We start from the raw sequence: 21,861 nt of genomic DNA on the forward strand, positions 1-21,861 counted from the left end.
CTTGTTTCCGTTGTGTTGTGGTGATTCCGTCGTGCTGTGGTGATTCCGTTGTGTTGTGGTGATTCCGTCGTGCTGTGGTGATTCCGTTGTGTTGTGGTGATTCCGTTGTGCTGTGGTGATTCCGTCGTGCTGTGGTGATTTCGTTGTGTTGTGCCTTGTTTCCGATGTATTGTGGCGATTTCGTTGTGTTGTGCCTTGTTTCCGTTGTGCTGTGCCTTGTTTCCGTTGTGTTGTGGTGATTCCGTCGTGCTGTGGTGATTCCGTTGTGTTGTGGTGATTCCGTTGTGCTGTGGTGATTCCGTTGTGTTGTGGTGATTCCGTCGTGCTGTGGTGATTCCGTTGTGTTGTGGTGATTCCGTTGTGCTGTGGTGATTCCGTCGTGCTGTGGTGATTCCGTTGTGCTGTGGTGATTCCGTCGTGCTGTGGTGATTCCGTTGTGTTGTGCCTTGTTTCCGATGTATTGTGGCGATTTCGTTGTGCTGTGGCGATTCCGTTGTGCTGTGGTGATTTCGTTGTGTTGTGCCTTGTTTCCGTTGTGCTGTGCCTTGTTTCCGTCGTGCTGTGGTGATTCCGTCGTGCTGTGGTGATTCCGTTGTGCTGTGGTGATTCCGTTGTGTTGTGCCTTGTTTCCGTTGTGCTGTGCCTTGTTTCCGTTGTGTTGTGGTGATTCCGTCGTGCTGTGGTGATTCCGTTGTGTTGTGCCTTGTTTCCGATGTATTGTGGCGATTTCGTTGTGCTGTGGCGATTCCGTTGGGTTGTGCCTTGTTTCCGATGTATTGTGGCGATTTCGTTGTGCTGTGGCGATTCCGTTGGGTTGTGCCTTGTTTCCGATGTATTGTGGCGATTTCGTTGTGCTGTGGCGATTCCGTTGGGTTGTGCCTTGTTTCCGTTGTGCTGTGGCCATTTCGTTGTGTTGTGGTTTAATTTAGTACGGCTGCACTACCTGGCCACAGTAGTTTCCAGACCAAACATCTTGATGTGGGAATGTCAGGCTACAGGATTGGCACAAATTAAGCTTAAGCTTATCTGACTAGCCAGCTAAACCGGCTTCATGGTGTAGGCCCCAGCTGATGACCCAAGAGTCTCGTGGACTGGAGGGAGAGCCCTTTGAGCCTGATTCGCTAGACTATGTATTTTTATGTTAGTAAATGACGTCTGGATAGTTCTTTCACAGACACCAAACAACTTATCAGTGTTTCCAGCAGTTTGAAATTTATTTACTTATTTATTTATTCATTCATTTATTTATTTATTTTTAATTTCTGCAAGGTTGGTCCTCCATAATTCGGTACTAGTCCTTGAAAGACATAATTTGGTTATACTGTTTATTGCCCAAATACATTCTTAGGTTATTCTGATATCGCAAAATGTGTATACATATACGTTTTTGTGCTTATCTGTTCATTCTGTCTGTGTTCCCAGAGAATGTCTGAATACAGCTCATTGTTGAGTGATCTGTCTGAGAACATCACTAATGAAGACGTGGAGCAGCTGAAGTCGGCCTGTAAGGATGACATCCCTGAAGATCAGAGTAACTCCATCACCTCTTCCAAAGAGTGGTTCAGCTACCTGGAGAAGAATGACAAACTAGCACAAGGTGAGTCAGTGAGCATAAGACATCCGGGCTTTTCAAACAGAAGTAACTTTAGAATACTTTTAATAAAAGTATTAAATTCGTATAATACTTTAGAAAGGTTTTTTCAATTGGTAAAAAGCATTGGTCAATACTGAAGACACAAAAAAAAAAACACTTATATCAAATATATATATATATATATATATATATATATATGAAGAGGCAAAGAAACCCAAAAAGTGCCCTAAATACAAAGATTTGGATATTATTTAGAGTATCAAAAGCTAGAATAGGGAGGTAAAAGAGAAAAATTGAGGAGGAAGTGTTAGAATTTATTTATTTTTTATAATAAGATTGTGCTCATGGAAGAGATGGGTACAGTAAATGAAAAAGTTGTAGTATAATCAGGTGTGCACATTATTATAACAGTCAATTAAAATATAATTTACAGACATGTTTTATTAATCTCAGACACACTTAATTTAAGTAACTATAAAGTTTACTCTAATCTTCTCCCAGTTCACAGGCCACTTACTTGCATGTATTTCAGATAACTGATGAACTGATGAATTCATGTGCAGTAAACCCGACTGATAGGATTGGTCAGACATTTTAAGTGGGTGGGGTTAATGGGGAGAAACGGAAAGGCTTCTCGTTCTTGTTCTTGCCACCTCAAGAAAACAAAGCAATGTCTTTGTTCTTGCAGAGTATACTAATACACGTATGTAGAAGTTTGTGAATATTTTGGGAAAAAAATACATCTGTCACACAGGGCTATTTCAGCTGCGGTGAGTCACGTGACAAGTGTGATGCGTCGCCATGGAAACAGTAAAGTGAAACGTTCTAAAATAACTAACCTCTAAAAAAAAAACTCACTCTGGGAGGTCAGCTAGAACATTTTAAACTCATGCGTGAAAAGGATAAGATTTGAAGTGATTGATGACAGGCTTTTCCATTCCATTAAATAACAGTTGAATTTTTTGTAAAGATGTTTCCATGCTTTATTTCTGTTTTATATGACATTTCTGTGATTTGTCTTTCTTGTACAGATAACCTATCCTACATAGAGCACATCTTTGAGATCTCACGGCGACCTGACCTCTTGACCCGGGTCATTGAGTACCGTACAACCGTGCTAAAGATCTCCGAAGACGACGAGATCGACACTAAACTCACACGCATTCCCTCTGCAAAGAAATACAAGGGTACAAATCACTTCTATTTAACAGTCTCTGTGATTTTTACTTCATAAAAATGAACACAATCAACAGACCACAGCATTATTTCTGACATTGGTCCCCTGTTTCATCCTGTGTACTTCTGAAGGAGTGACAGTCTTACTGTTGTCTACATAGGCTTTGTAGGCAGTGATTCACTCAAAGGGAACCTCAGATTACATTACTGTAACCGTTTAAAGCTTAGGGCCTACTGTATCATATCTGATACACACATTTTTAAGGCCTCTACATCAAAACTTGGCTGAAAAAACTTGCACACAATCTACTACATGCCTTCTGGGATCTGATTGATAGTTTATAGTATTTTAGCTAGTAAAGGGCTTATTATTATAGTTATAAAAAATGTACACCTTCAGGTTGACATGTGTCTTTCTGCTGTGAAATCTTTACAGATTTTTATAAAAATGAATGTAAGAATAACTTTTATATTAGCAATATGTCAAGACACCAAAGTAGTTTTATGCTGCATTCACAGCCGACGCGAATGACGCAATTTGCGCAAGTGATTAACATGTTAAGTAAATGCAGAGACGCGAATAGGCATTCTGCGGCGCGATTCTAGTCGAATGACACGGCGCCAATGCCGCGAATTGAGTGTTTGACACGTGAATCGCGCAAGTTGAAATATCTAAAGTATTTGCCCTGGCTCTTGATTTAAAGGTGCACTATGTAGTATTTTCGCAGTAAAATATCCAAAAACCACTAGGCCAGTATTATATATTTTGTTCAGTTGAGTACTTACAATATCCCAAATAGTTTCCAAATTTTTGTTAACTGAGAAAATTGCTCTTTTAACCAAGGAACCGGGACGTCTGAGAGAGTCGCCTGTCAATTGCGTCATATCTGCGTTACCCTCGGTTTCCTCGTTTTTTTATTTGGCAGAAACGATTTACTCTTAGCAGTGTGAACAAGTGTCAGAGCAGCCACTGAGCGAACGCACAGAGTAACATCATAACATAAGTTTAAACAGAGTTAAATGTTTCTAATATGATAACCATAGCTACATAACCTCATACTCAGGACAATAACTATTTTCGTCACATTGTAACATTATTGTACATGGTCGTATTATTGTGAAATGATCTGTAAATGCAGTGATCAAATGCTGTGTGGAACTCAGTTTTCAGTGATTGACGCATGAATAGTGAATGGAACCTGGAAGACCTTCTGAACGTATAATATAAGCAGTAGAATTGTATAGGAGGGAACGTTTAAAATATAGCAAAAGTAGATTTAATGATTTATGAATAATGAATACATTTACTGCTATTGTGAAATAAAAAAAATAACTGTAGACTGATTATAAGTATTTTAAAATGTTATGTAATCTAATTTACTATTTCATCCAGATTACATGTAATAAATTACTACCCAGCACTGTGTGTAATGTCATCTGTAACAGAATTCTCTTTGTGTCTTTCTTCTGTGTTGTAGATATCATTCGCCAACCGTCAGAAGATGAGATTATCAAACTGGCCCCTCCCCCTAAAAAAGCATAAGGTCAAAGTTCATGACCTCTGCTTCTCATCCCCGGCACTTCATCTTGCCCATCGTAGTCACCAAACCATGCCCACCACCCCGCCCACTTCACCTCCCACCAAACAGAAGCCAAGCAGCCAATCAGATTACCAAGATGCTTTACAGCCACGCCCACGCCACAGAGGCATGGAACGCACGGAAAACTAGAACAGAAGACAAAGATATGGACAAAAAGGAAGCGACCAAAAGACTTGAAGTCCGGTTACAATTGTACAGTGAATGGGTCATAGGTCAGGTTGTCTGTCGGAATGAAAAACAATCATTCTGTGTTTGCTGACGCATGTGTGGAATTTTGTATGTGTGAGAGAGAGTTTATTTGGACCCTTGATCGAATTAAGTGGGATTGTCAGAAGTTGGTCAGACCAACGTAATAGGGAGTTTGCAGTTGATGTCTTAATGTGCCACTGGCATAAGGTGTAAATCTAGTTGTGAAAAAGGTTTAGCCACTGGATCACTGTTCCTTTAGACACATTTATTCTCTTGTTAGTAATGTGGGTGGACTTAAGGTCGGTACATTCCCTTTAAAACAAACAAACAAACAAACAAATTCATATGAACATTTAAAAGTGTTACAGAGAATTCATCTCTGAATTTGTGTGATTGCCACTTAGAAAGCCAATATTTGCCTTCTTTAGAAATGAAATGCATTATTGCAGGGTATGCAATTACCTAGTAGAGAAATAATATTGCTTTTTATATTTCTGTATATCATACTTCTAGGAATTGTAGTTTATTAAACTATCAGTTACATTATAACCATTGTTTATTATCAAACAACAGCAGTCTTGTATATCAAAATGAGTGGAGTTTGTTATAATAGTATCCTACTACATATGGGAGACAAAATTAGACATCTATATCCTGTATTATTAAATATATAACAAGCCTAAAAACAGGAAGAGTCCTTCGAAACAGAACATGGTAGAACACTAAAATTAAAAAAATATATATATATTAAAATGTGTGTTTAGTACCATTTTAGCTCAATTTCTGCAGTATTTGCATCAGGAAATAGAAGGCATATATTTTTTTTAAAACTTTAAATTTGACTACTACTGTGAATTATTTATTCAGATGCCTAAGTATACATTAGGATGATATCACATATATTTTCTGTTTATAATGTGTATACTGATAGATGGTAAGAAACAGCTGCGACTAAAACAGGGATATTTACGTCAAGGATGTGGTCAAAAATAAATATATATGAAATATAAATATCCATAAATTGCAGCACTATGTGGCCAAAAGTCTGTATGGAGCACATTGTGTGTCTAAACAGCGGATCATTTTTAGCTGTTTTCTTCTATTTATACTTGTTTCACATAAGTAGGCTATATTTTAATAAGACATTGATTGGAAATACACACATCTTTGCCAATCATTCTTACACAGCATATTAAGATCACGCTGCGTTTACAAATATTAATATCATGATTATGATTGTGATATTCTTTGCGTTTAAGCCTTTTATTGACACCATCTGCTGAAAGACTGTTCAAACACGACTAAATTTGCTAGATCACTGTGTTGTTGCTTAGCCCCTGCAGACTGTTGTTTTCATATTAGAATGCCAGAACGGTTATTGAAGACATGCCATGCGTGTTTTTTATGCGTCTGCATTTCCACCCACGCATGAGGGCAGGATGCATCGTTCAGTTACAAGCTGTTTCTGCAACTCTCTATTATTCCGTGTTGCGATTTCATTGAGTCTGAGAAAACAAGTTCTAAGGCCTCAGCAAAACCTTAAATCGAGTCTGAAGCTGCGTATTTGTTGAAGTCTGGGACATTTTGAAAAGACAGACTCCAACAATCCGTGAACATGTTTCGCACTTCAAACTTGACATGGTTACATGTGGATTTTTGAGGACTGTAAAGTCTTTATTTCTGTTGTTGCCACCCAAAAATGACAATTCTGTATCATTTACTTACCCAGCATGTACATTCGTTTCAAATCCACTCTGTAATTTAAAAAAAATATATATAAGTTACCTGGTTGCCTTACTATTTTGTGTTCATTGAAATTAAAAAATTAAGTAGAGAATCGACAACCTTTATTCAAATATAAAAAGGTTTTGTAAGCATGTTGGGTAATTGTGTGTTTTATTTGTGATGATGCAGTCAAACATGCCAAATTGTGCTATTTTCATGATTTATCATTTTTTTTATGTGGTTCAGATTCAATAATATTTTGAGTTTATATTTATTAACCCAATTTCCTTCATTGTATCAACTAAAATGTTTAATTTCAATAAACTCAATTTTAAGGCAACCAGGTTACTTCGTTTTTTAAGTTAAACCAACAATATTTTCTATTTTCAAAGAGATATATTTTGTAGAATGTCCACTTTCATACAATGGAAGCGAATGGGGACAGGTAAAGGCCCCTAATGGACAAGACACGTATCTCATTTGCAATTCTGCGTATTTAAACGTGGTGCCACGCATTCTGTCAGCAGTCGTGCAAGAACCAATGGGATTTAATAAGCTGGCATGATGCCTCTTAATGTACTGTACCACATCTGAATGCACGCAAATCCCCTTTCACTGTATGCAACAGTTCTCCTTTTTTGTTCCAAGAAATAATAGTCATACTGATTTGAGGGTGAGTAAATGACAATGTTAATTTTTGTCATTTCCCAAACTGTAAAATCCAGATATATGCGACAAGTCACAAAAAAAAAATCCTGTCAAAAAGAGATTGTACATTATTCTATTTATTCGATTTTTTTTTTATGTTGTTGTCGTTGTTGCTGTAGTATTGATGTTCCTCAATTGTGTACAAATGTCATCTTGTGAATTTTGCGGTATGTGACATTGTGAATGTGGTGATGTTCCCTGTCTAGTGTCTCTCTGGACACACGGCCAAACGCTCAAATCGGTCTCATTGGCCACACCACGCTCTGTCTTTGAATTGATTAGTTTTTCCGTTCGTTTGGTTTAGTTGTTCGGCGACGTTGTGGTTGGTTGGTTTTGTTTGTGTGCATCCTCGGTCCTGTCATCCGTGGCCTGAATTCTCTGTGATATCTGATTCTAGAACAGCTCTCTATATGTTTATGCTAGTTTTACCAACCAAGCATAGACTTTTATAGCGTCCCCAGACCAGCAAACAAGGGCTTCAGATGTCCTCACGTCATTTACAGTGGTTTTCATCGCATACTTAATGTGGTTCTGTCGCTCACATATTGTGTGCATGTCTATGAGCACCTGTAGGTTAGCCTTTGTTGATTAATATTCGTTGATATTAAGGGCCTCTGTTAAGCACTGTGCTTTGCGCTTTAAATCATTTTACCAAGTGTATTTTTAAATCAGCGCCTCAACTGGAGAACATTGGAAAAGCCATATTATCACTCACCCTTTTCCATGTTTATTTTTTGAACAGTAGAGGCGTATTCAGAATAATTTCCTCTGCCAGCAGGAAATGATGCAGAGCTCCATGGAATAAGATCTTTCTTTGCAGCGTCTTTCTCTAGTTTAATGCCACTTCTTTTCCTCTATGCAGAGAATATATTCGGCACTGTGCACACGCGTCAACTCTAGACACATTTTCAATGTTGTTAATGACCACTACATGCAGTTCTCAAGAGTATTATGTGTTCGGCCAAATGCAATGATACTGTAAAAACTAACAGACCACTGAAGCCATATACACATATGCCATTTGATTGAAAAATTGGATGTCACGGTATTAAAACATATCAGCCTTGATAATGCTGCAAAAGCTTCGTAATGCTGAAGATTCATCACTATTGGCGCAACAGAAACACAACTCAAGGTGTTTCATCCTACTTTTACTTATTGTGTTTCCTAAACAAGTATTTCGTAAGCCACTGAATCTAGTCAAACAAAACGTAAAACCTGTTGAAAACCTTTTGGGTGAACTGTCAAGGGAAGTACTCCTCAAAATAAATGTAATACAAATATAATTTCGATAGTTTTTTTTTTAGGCCATTTAGATTTTTGACATTGTGACAAAAAACAAAGCACATTTAAAACTTCCAGTTTTTGTTTTCACCTGGCCATCTTAAAACACGCACACAATATGTATTGATAGAATTATTTCTCACTACTGTAATAGTTATTTTCCCCCATTACAATGATGACAACAGGGGAGGATGTGCTTATTTGTAATGAAAATAATGCCACAGTGCAAACAAAAAACTAAATCGGCTTTGTTATCTTTAGCAAAATATAATTCTTCTTCTTTTTTTGTTATGACTGATGTTTTGTTCCTAAGTTGTACATACAAAATATTGTGGATTTATAAAAGTGTTTTATTATTCATTAATTTATTTAATGCAATTGTATTTTGTTTTGGTGTACTGATGTATGTTTACTAACTGGACAACATTGGGACGTCTATTCCTAATTGTAGATGTGCGTGTGATGGCTCAGATAAGGTCTGTTCTGGTTTTAACATAGGACACTGGGCTCAAGACCCTTTTCTATAATCTTCTGTTTTAATAACTTTGCAGCATCATTTACATGTGTTTATGTCAACTCTTTCATTTTTGTATTTTTATTGTAGTGTTGTTCCAAATGCTTGTTCTCTTTCTTAGTAATGCTTATCAGCATATGACAATTTTGACTGTGTTGTAGTAGCCATGCCTTTGTCATGTTGTGAAATGTTTATATGAGAGGCCACTGGCTGTAAAGGCAAGAAAACCTTTATTCCTTCATTCGTTTATGTACCTTTCAAATACCCTATCAGAATGTGGAATCGGTTTGCGTAGAGATGGCTACACTTATCATTAGTTTATGTGATGCTGTTAATGAGATTGTCAAAGGATTGTGACAGTGATTTTGAAGGTGTTGAAATATGTTGTAGTTTGAGGGTGTGGAATGTAGTAGAGTGATTGAATGAATGCAGGAACATTGATCATCAGCTGATTTAACTGCTGTACGGTAGAGCTCACAGAGAAATGTTAGGGCCATTTTGTAACCCAAAATATTTTATATGAAGAACATGAAATGAATTTTAGGACCATTAAGACTTATTTTACATTGACATTTTTTAGTCAGGTAAGGAACTGATTTTTTTTTTTTTTAGCATTAATAATGATAATAATAATACTTTAAAATGTCATTACTTAAGGGTGGAATTTGGCCCAAACATATTCTTGACTGTTTTTGTGAGATTCACTCACACATGCTTCATTAAAGGGATAGTTCACTTTGAAATTAAATTTTGATATGTTTTAGCTTTCCTCATGGGCATCCGAGATGTAGGAGTATTTGTTTCCCCAGTAGTTTCAATTTTGATCATTTTAGGTCAAACTGTTCTTGTCTGTGCCTCACATAATGCAGGTCTATGGTCACCACCTCAAAGAGCATTTACAGAAAAGTCCAAATTAAACAATCCCCCATCGTAAGTACACACTGATGGCCTAAGACACGAAACGAGCGGTTTGTGTGAGAAAACTAACAGTATTTTTATCGTTTTTACCTCTTGTACACCACTACATCTGACTGATCCGAGGGCGCGCGTGCGTGTTTCCTATGGAGTTAAAAACGATATAAATACTGTTCGTTTTCTCACACAAACCGCTCGTTTCGTGTCTTAGGCCATCAGTGTGTACTTATGATGGGGGATTGTTTAATTTGGACTTTTCTGTAAATGCTCTTTGAGGTGGTGACCATAGACCTGCATTATGTGAGGCACAGACAAGAACAGTTTGACCTAAAATGATCAAAATTGAAACTACTGGGGAAACAAATACTCCTACATCTTGGATGCCCATGAGGTAAGCTAAAACATATCAAAATTTAATTTCAAAGTGAACTATCCCTTTAAGTGATGTTGGTTCAAAAAATAATAATAATTCTTGAATCTGAATAACTCATGATAAACAAGTTAATGTTACTGTAGAAATGGAAAGGTGTAAAGAAAGCCAAGTAGAGAGAGGTCATATATTGATAACAATGCACATTCGTAGCAGAAAAACATTAAAATATAGAGCACATGCAAAATGATTGTGTGCATAAGAGCTATTCTCGTAACGTTTACACTGAGGACTAAAGCATGCTCTCATGCTATATGACAAAGTGCCAACTGAATTCTGGTTTGGTCAGAAGCTTAAAACAGACTTTAATATGCAGAATTATTTATGAATCTTGTGAGAAGAAGCTTGCATTCAGTTTAAATAGCGTTTGCTCCCTAGAAGTTGAGTCTAGAAGTCTTTGAGCTAAGTGTTTAGTGTTTAGGCGCTCGGGTCGGTTCTTTTAGAGATGCAGTGATGTGTAAACTAATGTGGGATTGCCATGCTTTGCTGAGGTCGGGTAGAATAGCTGCTTGGGAAGGAAAATAGATACTGAACTTTGGTCAATTTTAGACTCTTGCTAAAGGACTTCTTTGTTTTGGCATTTTTGGTTATTGCATATTTATTTATTGATGTTGTTCTCCTTTTTTTCCTAAGTCAGCAGCCAGTTATCGCTTCACAAGACACTTTGGCTTGGAACGCTTTGCAAATCGCTGATGTTTGAATCTCATTTTTCTCTTCTCACATTAAATGTTAAACCTTCATGGGCAGTGTGCTGTTAGCATTTCTTCAATATTCGTTTTACTTTTCTTTTTTTCTTAAATTGCAGTGAAAACAACAAAGTGATGGACAGTTTGAAAAAAAAAAATGTTGTTAAATATACCTACAGATGTGGCTTCTCTATTGGAGTAAATTTAACCAAAATGATGCCGTTTTGTCATTGTGCTTAAATGAATATATAAATATTATATTATATATTAAAATATATTTGCTAACCTACAGATCTGTGCAAGCCAGTTCTTTGCCACACACCATGAAACGTTTTTGCCAGTTAAAATGCACATCACAAATGCATAGCATTCATAGTAATAATATTTGTTTGTGCTTTCCAGAGTTGAAAATTAAAAATTAGGATTTAACAACAATTTTGCTGTGGATCTAAAGTGACAAGTCACAGCTCATTAGCTAAAAAAATTAATGTAAAAGTATTTTACGTTGTAAGGGTGGATCGCCTACAGTGGTTCTGACTGCAGGGTTGCCGAACGACTAAAGAAATGTTATCAGCAAGATGGTAGAAAACTGTACATTATTTGTCTATAACCACCCACTGCAACTTATACCAATGATGGAAATAAGCGCAGTTACAATAGCAAATTATGTGGGAGAGCGTTGCTTTAATGTCACTATATTGTATTGCAATAGGTAGCACTTCAAAGTCAATACCAAATCAAAACTAGTTAGCAAATCATTTATAATTGAAAGAATTTAATGACTAAATCTGGTTATGGTTACACTTAAAATGGTTACAAAAAAGATGAATGAGATGATAAAACTTTGAGATGATTAATACCATTAATCGTACCCAGCTTATGTTCAATAAGTTATGACAACATATGTTTTTACATTGTTTTAACTCATCAAAATAAGTTAAGCAATGTTAAACTTGTTTTTATTAGTTATACAAGATGTAACTTTTTTTTAAGTCAGTTTAACATCATTTAAGTTGAAATAACTTAAACATCCAAGTCGATTGTACTGCAAAAGTTCAAAAATTTGCCTTTTTTTTTTTACAGTTTATAGAATGTTACCTGAGAGAGAGAGAGAGAGAGAGAGAGAGAGAGAGAGAGAGAGAGAGAGAGAAGAGAAGGCCCCTAGAAGAGACCACCAGAGAAAAAAGAGAGAGCAAAGAGAAGAGCCAAAGAAGGCCCCTAGAAGCGACAGCCAGAGAAAAAGACCCAGAGCAACAGTTGCAATCTTCTTTTATCTATCCCTTGACCATGTGACTGAAACCCTGAGACATTCAAACTGACCAATCAGACCAAACTTCCCTCACTGTACTACAGGTGTGGCACCATGGCCTACAGGCCCTCAACATTTCTTTGTCTTTAGGAATCCCGAACGGCCCCACTGATAAGAGAGAGGGGTGTGGAAAACAGTAAAACAAATGTCTTTGTTCAATGTCAAATAACTTTGATTATTTTGGATTCTTACAACGTTCACTGTAGGTTCCATTTAATTGATCAAATACTGAGTAAAAACACTGTAAAATGTAGGTTATTCCCCTGATGTGAAGCTGAATTTTCAGCATTTTCATCACTACTCCAGTCTTCAGTGTCACATGATCCTTCAGAAATCAATGATTTGCTACTCAAGGAACATTTCTTATTATAATCAATATTAAAAACAGCTACGCTGCTTTTATTATTATTAATATTTTTTGTGAAAACTGATACAGGATTCTTTGATGAATAGAAAGTTCAAAATATACATTTTTTTTTTTTATTATTATTATTATTATTTGAAAATAAATGGTGTAACTTAGTATTACTTTTGGTTCATTTAATGCATCCTTGCTGAAAAAAACATTGATTAAATCTGATCAAATATTTGAATGATAATGTGTCATTGTTGCCACAAAAATATGAGGCAGCACAATTGTTTTCAACATTAATGACATGTTTCTTGAGCAGCAAATTAACATATCTGAATAATTTCTGAAGCATCATGTAACACTGAAGACTGGAGTAATATTGAGGATGGCGCGTCGATTACACAAGAATATGAATATAAACTTGTGACCTCCATTTTTGAAGTAGCAGCTAATCGAGCTCTGCTCTATTGTAATCTCCGTCTAAAGAAATCACGTTGATCTGCACAAATCAGTTGGATTAGCTGTATTTTGATGCAGATCGTAAAGCCATGAGCATCAATAGTAACGCAAGGTTCATTGTTGATGGAAGACTTGTTCGAAATGCATCAGTGCTTGGCAGACCGATCGCCATATGACATCAACGTACAAAGAGAGCATACTTTTGAATCGCTAATGCTGTATTTTGATATCATACACTGATCTGTCTGCGCAGCGCCGATGCATCTCGAACAAGCTGGTGTGTTTCAGTGTTTATTTTTCCCGCAGCCTCACTTGCATTGCTGAGAAAGATGAGACGTATACAGTGACATAAGACATGTCTCTGTAGTGGCTCTCCAGCTCATGGAAAGGCAAACCGGTTCTTAGAAAGGCTCGTCAGTTGAACCAACTCCGAAATGGCACTAGCACTGGCCTAACACCTGTATAATTCTGGTGGAAAAGGGGTACCTGAGGGGAAAACAGGACAAGGCAGCTGGATTTGACTGGACAACAACAAGACAGGATCAGACAGTACAAGACATGTTAGCACATGGCACAAAGAAAAAGACATGATAAGCCATCTGCTCACACTTGTCAGCTAAAACAATCCCAAGCCATGTGCTCAAACAAAACAAGACACGAAACATGCAGCTAATGAGAACTCAGTGTGATCACACAAAACATAACATGAAGGCACACGGCCGAATTAAACACGGGCCAAAATCAAATGACAAAAGACAAACACATGAACAACGAATGTCTTAATCCTGACATAAAACCGAAACCATACTAGACCGAAGTGCCAGGATCCGACACCACGCTCCACGCACAAAACAACTGGAGAGAGGAGCACGCGAACTCGGAACCACATGCTTACCGTGATAAGACAAGGGGAATGTCAGAGTGTGTGGCCCAAAATGAAGATGCAAGTGTCATATCTAGGAGCTCGACAGGAAATAATGGGACCTGCACAGGCACTGCTATAGACTTGCTTGAGGACATTGGAGGGTTCATATATTTTAGGCCATTTCCAGAACAAATAGTTTAAAATGTAACAAAATTCCATGCAAAACAAGAATGAAAAATATTAATGTAAAACAAACATAAATTATCGTACCATTCATTATAGCCTTCAAACAATATTTATTTTAAAGCCTAAACTAATTTTGGCCAGCGGAACCGAAAACAGAGTTGCTCCTCTCTCATTCTGCACAAATCCAAATGTCTCTATATTCGCACTTGGATGCTAAACTATTATACAAAAAAACAACATAATATATGATAATACAATGAGAAACAAGACTAGAAAAGAAGAGAGGCAGCAGTTCTTGCGTGAGTCTTCATTAAAGATTGAAGCTTCTTTACTCATGCATGCGCTGTTAACAGTTGGTTGGTTGCAAAAAGATTAATAAATTATAAGAGCATTTCTGAGTGTACTTTTTCTTTTAATAAACAATAATACAGAATATGAAAAGAAATGGGATTCCTTTTATGATCCATCCATGGAAATAATGAAAATTAAGAAGAGGAACAAGAGGAAGAGAAGCAAGAGAAACAAAAAAGATGTCAGGACATTGGTATTTGCAATGAAAAGTTAATTAAAAAAAATAATAAGAAGAAGTGTTGTAAATCTGTTTTGAATTAAGTTGTTTTTCAAATAGGTTTCCGAGTGATATCGTGATTTTGTTTATTGTACTTACTTACATAAAACAAGAGGGGAACAAGCACCACTTTAATTAACAGCCTGTCATACTTACCCTGTGCACTGTCAACAACAACAACAACAAAAAATAGAGTACAAAATTGTACCTTTTAAGGTACAAGTGGCCGTCACTGGGGGCTGTACTCTTAAGGGTACATTTTTGTACCTCTAATTCAGAGGTAGGCAAGTTCAGTTTTAGAGATTTGATGTCCTCCAGAGTTTAGCTCCAACCCTACTAAGCCACCACAGTATACAACTCATGGCTCCCAGCATGCATTGCAGTATTAAGTATGTCACCGTTGTTGAGATTCGCTGATTCTTGATATATGTATGCGTCTAAACCTCAATTTAAAAAAAAAAAATACTCACATTATAAATTATTTGTTAATTTTTCTGACAGTTACCCACAGTTACTATGTTACTTTTACTTTTCCCCCAAATATTACATATTGTTCCCTTATGCCTACACATAACTTTATAGTTACACTATAATTACTTCAGAAAGTTATGCTGTAAATCTCCATATGACAACTCTACGGTCTTATCACTTATCACAATTGGATGTTTTTAAATAAACAATGACAAAAACTATAAGGCTGGAAACAACTATAACATTGATAAATTATGACCTAGATATAGACCTACCTATATTGTATTTATGTAAAGCGTTTAGCTAATTTGCTTTATGTACGTTATTTCCCAGACATCAAAATAAGGCACATATAAATGTCAGGAAACAATATTCCTGGCTGCATGTATGCTGCAGGTAAGTTTTAAGGAACAATAAGCAGTCCAACTTTTAATTTAAACTGATAATAGTTTTACTCGTGTTTTCACAGTTTCCCCTATTAAATCCAGCCATACAGCAGCTCTTTTGCTACTCACTTCTGGCTGGGAAAGGGATGCCAGTCATATTGGGTGTGTCTAATGAAGGAGACACTCATCAGGTGCTAGATTAAAACCAATCCAATTAGTATTATTTAAGCTGTTTGATATCATCTGTTATCTTAGAAAATAAGATATGTGTTAATTAACATTAACTAAGAAAAGAACCTTCATTATTAACCACAGCAGCAGGCCAATAACATTTTACTGCATCCCAATATACATACTAAATAGTAGAATATTACTAATGTCACATACTATGTAGGATGGATGTATGCACATTGAGATGCAAGCCATGAATATCTGACTGAAGTCGCAACATTCCCAGGGCAATTGTTAAGGCATATGGCGACACCTGCTGATTGATTGAGGCCATGACTAAACAAAATTGCATCTCCCCACTTCATTTTCCAAGCAGCTTTTTGTTCAGTAGAGTGAATCTCTTGTAGAAAAAGATTTTAATGAGAGCATGTGCTTACTGAAACTCACAGTGAACGAACAGTCACTAATTAGTCCACAACGAGAGCAGAGGAATAAAAATGTAACCAAAAAAAAAAAAAAGCCTCTCAAAAATCAACAATTTTTTCCAAAACAGTTTCCTAGCCTCTCTGTGTTCTTTGTTTAACCCACCTTCGAGCTAAGATGTCCAAATTGTGCCCTCATAAATCGTCCCTTCAGAATGTTAACTATCAAACAAATCCTCACGCAAATTCACCCTGGGGATTGGCTTATATCAGTGGATCTGAAAGAGGCCCATTTTCATATCCAGGTGTATTATATAACATATAATGATATATAAAGTCCTTCTGTTCAGACTCTGTCTAGCTCCGCATACTTATATGAAGTGTGTAGACATGGATATGTGGCTTTCTTCCCTCTGAGACAGATGGGAATCCACATACTCCACTATCTTGACGACTGGCTGCTTGTAGCCCAATCGGAACAGGAGCTATGCACCCGCAGATCCCAGCTCCTCAGCAATTTGGAGGATAGGCTTCAGGGTCAACTTTGACAAGAGCTGTCTTCGACTTAGCCCAAATGAAGGCTTGGCTCTTACAAGAGTGCACCTTGAAAATCAAGGGAACGCAACCTCTTTCAAAGTGGGGTCCTTTCACCCCTCTCAAGAAGTTTTAAAAGCTGCTGGGCCTCACGCCGGCAGTTTACTCTGTCATTCTGCTGGGCTTGCTCCACATAGCTCTGGTTAAAAGATTTCGTGCCACCCAAGCCATGCGCAACCCTCTCAGAAACTGAAGCCTCTGCGACTCGATCGCACCCAGGTGGCCGGTCCCAGTTTAGCCGCCCCTCTGTGTTTTCTAATGGACGCGAGGCAAACTAAACAATCAAATTACACTTCAAATATTTGTTCCCCAAAGTTAGTTTTCATTTCAAGTGTTCGTTTTTTTAAAATAAGTTTAGTTTTAGTTAGTTATTTGACGCTATAAAAACAGGGGATGTGACGTCACAATTGACAGCTGAGACTGACATCCCCTCTGAGTGAAGTTGTCACTGAGGCACTAACAGACTTTTTGGGGGGATTTTGGGAGCAGATTGGAGCTTTAGCTTTAATTTCTACATTTCCATAACAGTTTATTTCACACCAACACAATTAATTGTTCTGCATTTGTGAGAGTGTAGGCGGGCTTTTGATATCCCGGCTGTCCTGCTCTACTTCCTGCTCTACTGCGCAACTCCGGTCTCAAGATGTCAGCGCTGTGCAGGGTGTCTGAAAGCTTCAACGCTGGTTAGCGTAAACAGATGAAGTCACGTCGTCCATATTTTTTTATGGTCGTCCATGTGTGACGCACAAGCCAACACACTCTCAAGGTGACCCATGACCTCCCCCGGGGGAGTGGAGACCCCATCCCCAGGTGGTCAGCCAGATATGGGACACCTTCAGTCAGGTGGATGTGGATCTCTTCGCAACGGAAGGCCACTGCCAAACATACTTCTCAAAGGAAATGGATGCACTGGCCCTGAAATGGCCTCGTCTGGACCTTTATACATTCGCTCCTGTAGCCCTGGTCATCAGTCGGATTCGGGAAGATGCATGTGCAGTTGTTCTGATGGCAGCACACTGGTTCCCAGAATTGGTCCAAATGCTTTCAACAGCTTCATGGTCCATACCACTGAGGAGAGACCTTCTCTCTCAGGCAGGACGAAAAGTTCTGCCACCCTCAACTGGAGTTGTGGGACCTGCATGTTTGGCCCCTCAATGGGAGCTGCCAGGCCTTCCCCAAGAAGTCATAAGAAGCTATCTCAGAGGTGAGGGCTTCTACAAGATGCCTATATGCCAAGAAATGGTCTATTTTCTCAAGCTGGCTTAGCTCGGAAAATAGACCCTGCTGAATGTGATACCGTGTCAGTTCCCATATTTCTGTTGGAGATGCTGGACAGTGGGAACGCCCCCTCCATGCTCAAAGTTCACTTGATGGCCACTGCGGCAAATCATGCCCCGGTGACTGATCGGGACACCAACAGGGGGTGTATTTTCTCAGGGTAGCTAAGAGGCTGAACCCTCCAGTCTGTGCTTGGTTCCGTCTTGGGGCCTCTCTACTGTCCATTTGAGTCCCCCACTGCCCTTTTGTTGGCTTTCCAGTTGTTATGTCTGATATCATGCGGCAGCACTTCCGGTTCCAAATGCTCTCATACCACAAGAAAAAAAAAATATATATATATATACACACAGCAGTTAGCATCAGTCAAGCGAGTTGGTGATCTGCAGACTCAGTCTGTGGAAACTTTCTGCCTTGAGTTTGGTCCTAACGGACTGTCCTCAGACCGAGAAAAGGCTACGTGCCAAAAGTACTTTCTACCCTGTTCAGAACGCATGTGGTAGCCATGTCAGTTCTTCAGCTTGTGGGGAACGAGCAAGCACTGTGTATACTTTGCGCTCTAGCTGGTTCCGGCAATCTGAGCTTTTGGTCAGCTTCAGAGGCTGCATAGCTTGCCCTGCTACGCTGCACAGCGAGTCATGCTAGCCATTCCTCAGTTAAAAGATTATGAAGATTCAGCATTTCTACGTGGCTTGTATTGGCAGCCAACCCTCCCCCCTTTTTTGTGACAAGCACAACCTTAACCAATCAGAGTTTTCCCCATAAGCGTTAGTGAACTAAGCAGCAACCTCCCCAGTTTCTTTTGAAGCCAATATGGAAGTGACTTGAACTGCAATTAATCAACTGGCCACTAGAGATGCAAAAGAGAGCACAATCTAATTAAACACCATGTAAAAATGCCCAACCTTCCAGCAGAAAATAAGGGCAAAATTAGCCATATAGACCAAAACCACAATTTGTACCAGGCTGTAAATGCCTAATTTTGCCCTTTATGACAACTGCAAGTGGTTTATTATTATAACTCATTCGTTTACATTATGCCTTAAAGTTCTACATAATTATGGGAGTGGCCACTTTGAGTGACAGGTGGTAAATTGTCATGGTAATATAGGAATGCAAGTTTCAGAGCTGAAAACTTCATTGTTGGTCAAAGAAAAGCTTTTATAGACACCAGGCCCAGCAAACGATCTTGTGCTTCATTTGTACGTCATAGTGCTACGAAACACACCTCTACAGCACATCTAATCCAGTATCCCTGCCCACCGACTCATGGAGCTGATCGGCTCTTGCTTTAGCCAACAACAATAAACATGCAGAGGAAGATAGCAAGATATAACTTTATACAGTCTATGGATCTGACACGATGCTCATTCCCGCTATCTCAGCGAACTAGGATTATGTTAATAACGTAATAATAAACGTTCTAATGCACGCTACACTTGATGGTGATGAGTTTCTTTTACTGCTCCAGCTCAATAATCTCAAATATTTTAGGCATAATGTCAAATATGTGTTCGTCACACCACAGAAAAATATTTGTAATTAACCACCCAGCCACATTTTTATGGAGCCTGAATGGTGACTTTAAAATTTGGCATCACAAATTAAAATTGTCATTGAAAACAAAAGCAGAACTGAAAAAGGAAACATTGGCATTGAAACATTTGCATTGAAAACAGTTGTATTGGCATTGAAACAAGTATTGGCACTGAAAAAATAAAAGTATTAAAATATTACAATCGTATTCTTTTATTGAATTGGGATTTATTTGTATTTTTCAATGACAATCTTCAGATTTTTTCTTCATGTCACTCTTTTTCAGTGACAGTTTTTTTTTACAATGTCAGTTTTTTTTCAATGTCACTGATTTTCAGTTTCAACTTTCTGTCACTGTTTTGGCGTGGAGAGGGGCGGGGTAAGTAGAGCGTAGTTTGCATATCATTTGCATATAGGTATACTGAAGCCGTCACCAGCTCTGAAGCTGCATGACTAATGTCCAGTTTACCGGGAACTTCCAAGCCGCAAGTCTTTTTTTATATTTTTTATCTGCCATTTATATGTTTTCTCGTGCAACCTGGCCGGCTTGGTTAACTTTTAACGGCCGTTATGCTGTTTTGTTTTTTCCGACGTCGACTGGAACATGTAAATTAGCCTACTAACATTAGCCGTGTTGGCTAACTTAACTGTGGTTAATGCGGCTGTGTAAGTTACACTACTGACATCTCCAACCACACACACACACCGGAGACAGACGTTACTCCTAGGGCCGCGAGTGTGCTTTTATCTGTATTTAATTTAGTTGTGCTGCTGCACAAGACCTCATAAACGTGCTAACGCAAAACGTTCAGCAGTATCACACCAGCACAGCAGAATCCAGTGCCGTCACATGAGCACCATTAAATACAGATAGAAGCACATTCGCGGCCCTAGGAGTTACTGTGTAACGCTGCGTTTAAGCCGAACTACCGGCTCTCCTCTGTGTGTGTGTGTGTGTGTGTGTGTGGTTGGGGATGTCAGTAGTGTTACACAGCCGGCGCCCTGCTGATTATCATGTCAGTGTTAACGTCACAGGCTATGTTACTGTTAGCCACTGTTGTGATGTACTCGACAGACACCTAACGTTAATTATTTTTTGCCAAACCGGACTTTTAGCCTTATTCTGTGCATATGGTGACCGGCGTTTATATTTGACCCTGCATTAACCACAGTTAAGTTAGCCAACACGGCGTTAGTAATTTACATGTTTCAGTTGACGTCGGGGAAAAAAAAAACAGCATAACAGCCGTTAAAAGTTAAGCAAACCGGCCAGGTTGCACGTGAATAAACATGTAAATGGCAGATAAAAAAAAAAACAGACTTGCGGCTTGGAAGTTCCCGGTAAACTGGACATCTGTCATGCGGCTTCAGAGCTGGTGACGGGTTCAGTATACCTATATGCTATGATATGCAAACTACGCTCTACTTACCCCTCCCCTCAGACCCCGCCCCTCTCCACGCCAAAACAGTGACAGAAAGTTGAAACTGAAAATCAGAGACATTGAAAAAAACTGACATTGTAAAAAAAAAACTGTCACTGAAAAAGAGTGACATGAAGAAAAAATCTGAAGATTGTCATTGAAAAATACAAATAAATCCAAATTCAATAAAATAATACGATTGTAATATTTTAATAATTTTATTTTTTCAGTGCCAATACTTGTTTCAATGCCAATACAACTGTTTTCAATGCAAATGTTTCAATGCCAATGTTTCCTTTTTCAGTTCTGCTTTTGTTTTCAATGACAATTTTAATTTGTGATGCCAAATTTTAAAGTCACCATTCTGGCTCCATACATTTTAATCATAAACAAAATCCACCAAGTAAATAAAATACCTTATCAAAATCCTGAAAAAATCAAATAGACCCTTTTACTGTTTGTATACAATGATGACGTAGCAACGTATGCGCGCGCATTTTGGCAACAAACTGTGGCGAGAATCAGCAGCATGTCAAGCTATGTGAGCGGATTAAGCAACACAAACCGAGAAAGTTATTTTAAAAAGTTGACTTTATCAAATGGTATTCGGCTACCAGATCCGTGCACTATAGTGAAGTGGATAGAAGACGTTAGCAGATGGCCAGATATACAGTGATCGGATATATACGTATTTAGTTGAGAAAGGTACTCGGTTACTTTCGTAACCTCGGTTCCCTGAGAGAGAGGAACGAGTATTACGTATGGGAAAAACTCCTTTTCTCGAGAATATGAAGCAAAACTTTAATAAAGGTATCCATGTAAAGCGCAGTGCCGCTGAACGGCCATAGCTCAGCGCGAGGAGCGCTCTGATTGGCCGGGCCACGGCAACTGCAGGAACCTATGGTGAGGCGGCTGAGAGGAACGAGCCAATGGGGGGCGTTCCAGAAGCCCGCCGAAAAAAGGTGCTTATATTTGCATACAGGAGGCTATATAAAGCCCTAATTTCGCCATAGGTGTCAGGTTT

The 21,861-nt window shown here is 38.4% G+C and overlaps 2 protein-coding genes across 2 annotated transcripts in view; one reads left to right on the forward strand and one right to left on the reverse strand.

The window, feature by feature from the left end:
* The window catches only part of LOC137055468 (astrocytic phosphoprotein PEA-15), a 69,331-nt gene extending 64,882 nt beyond the window's left edge, over positions 1-4,449 (forward strand). The window contains exons 2-4 of the mRNA XM_067429286.1: positions 1,423-1,597; positions 2,626-2,781; positions 4,249-4,449. Coding sequence (XP_067285387.1) covers positions 1,426-1,597; positions 2,626-2,781; positions 4,249-4,313 — 393 coding nt within the window. The 5' untranslated portion in view covers positions 1,423-1,425 and the 3' untranslated portion in view covers positions 4,314-4,449. The remainder of the gene's footprint in view (positions 1-1,422; positions 1,598-2,625; positions 2,782-4,248) is intronic.
* LOC137055543 (E3 ubiquitin-protein ligase TRIM39-like) overlaps positions 1-21,861 on the reverse strand; it is a 440,141-nt gene that overhangs the window by 236,332 nt on the left and 181,948 nt on the right. The window lies entirely within an intron of this gene.

Source organism: Pseudorasbora parva, chromosome 1, assembly GCF_024679245.1.
Source record: "Pseudorasbora parva isolate DD20220531a chromosome 1, ASM2467924v1, whole genome shotgun sequence".
NCBI classification, from domain to species: Eukaryota; Metazoa; Chordata; class Actinopteri; order Cypriniformes; family Gobionidae; genus Pseudorasbora; species Pseudorasbora parva.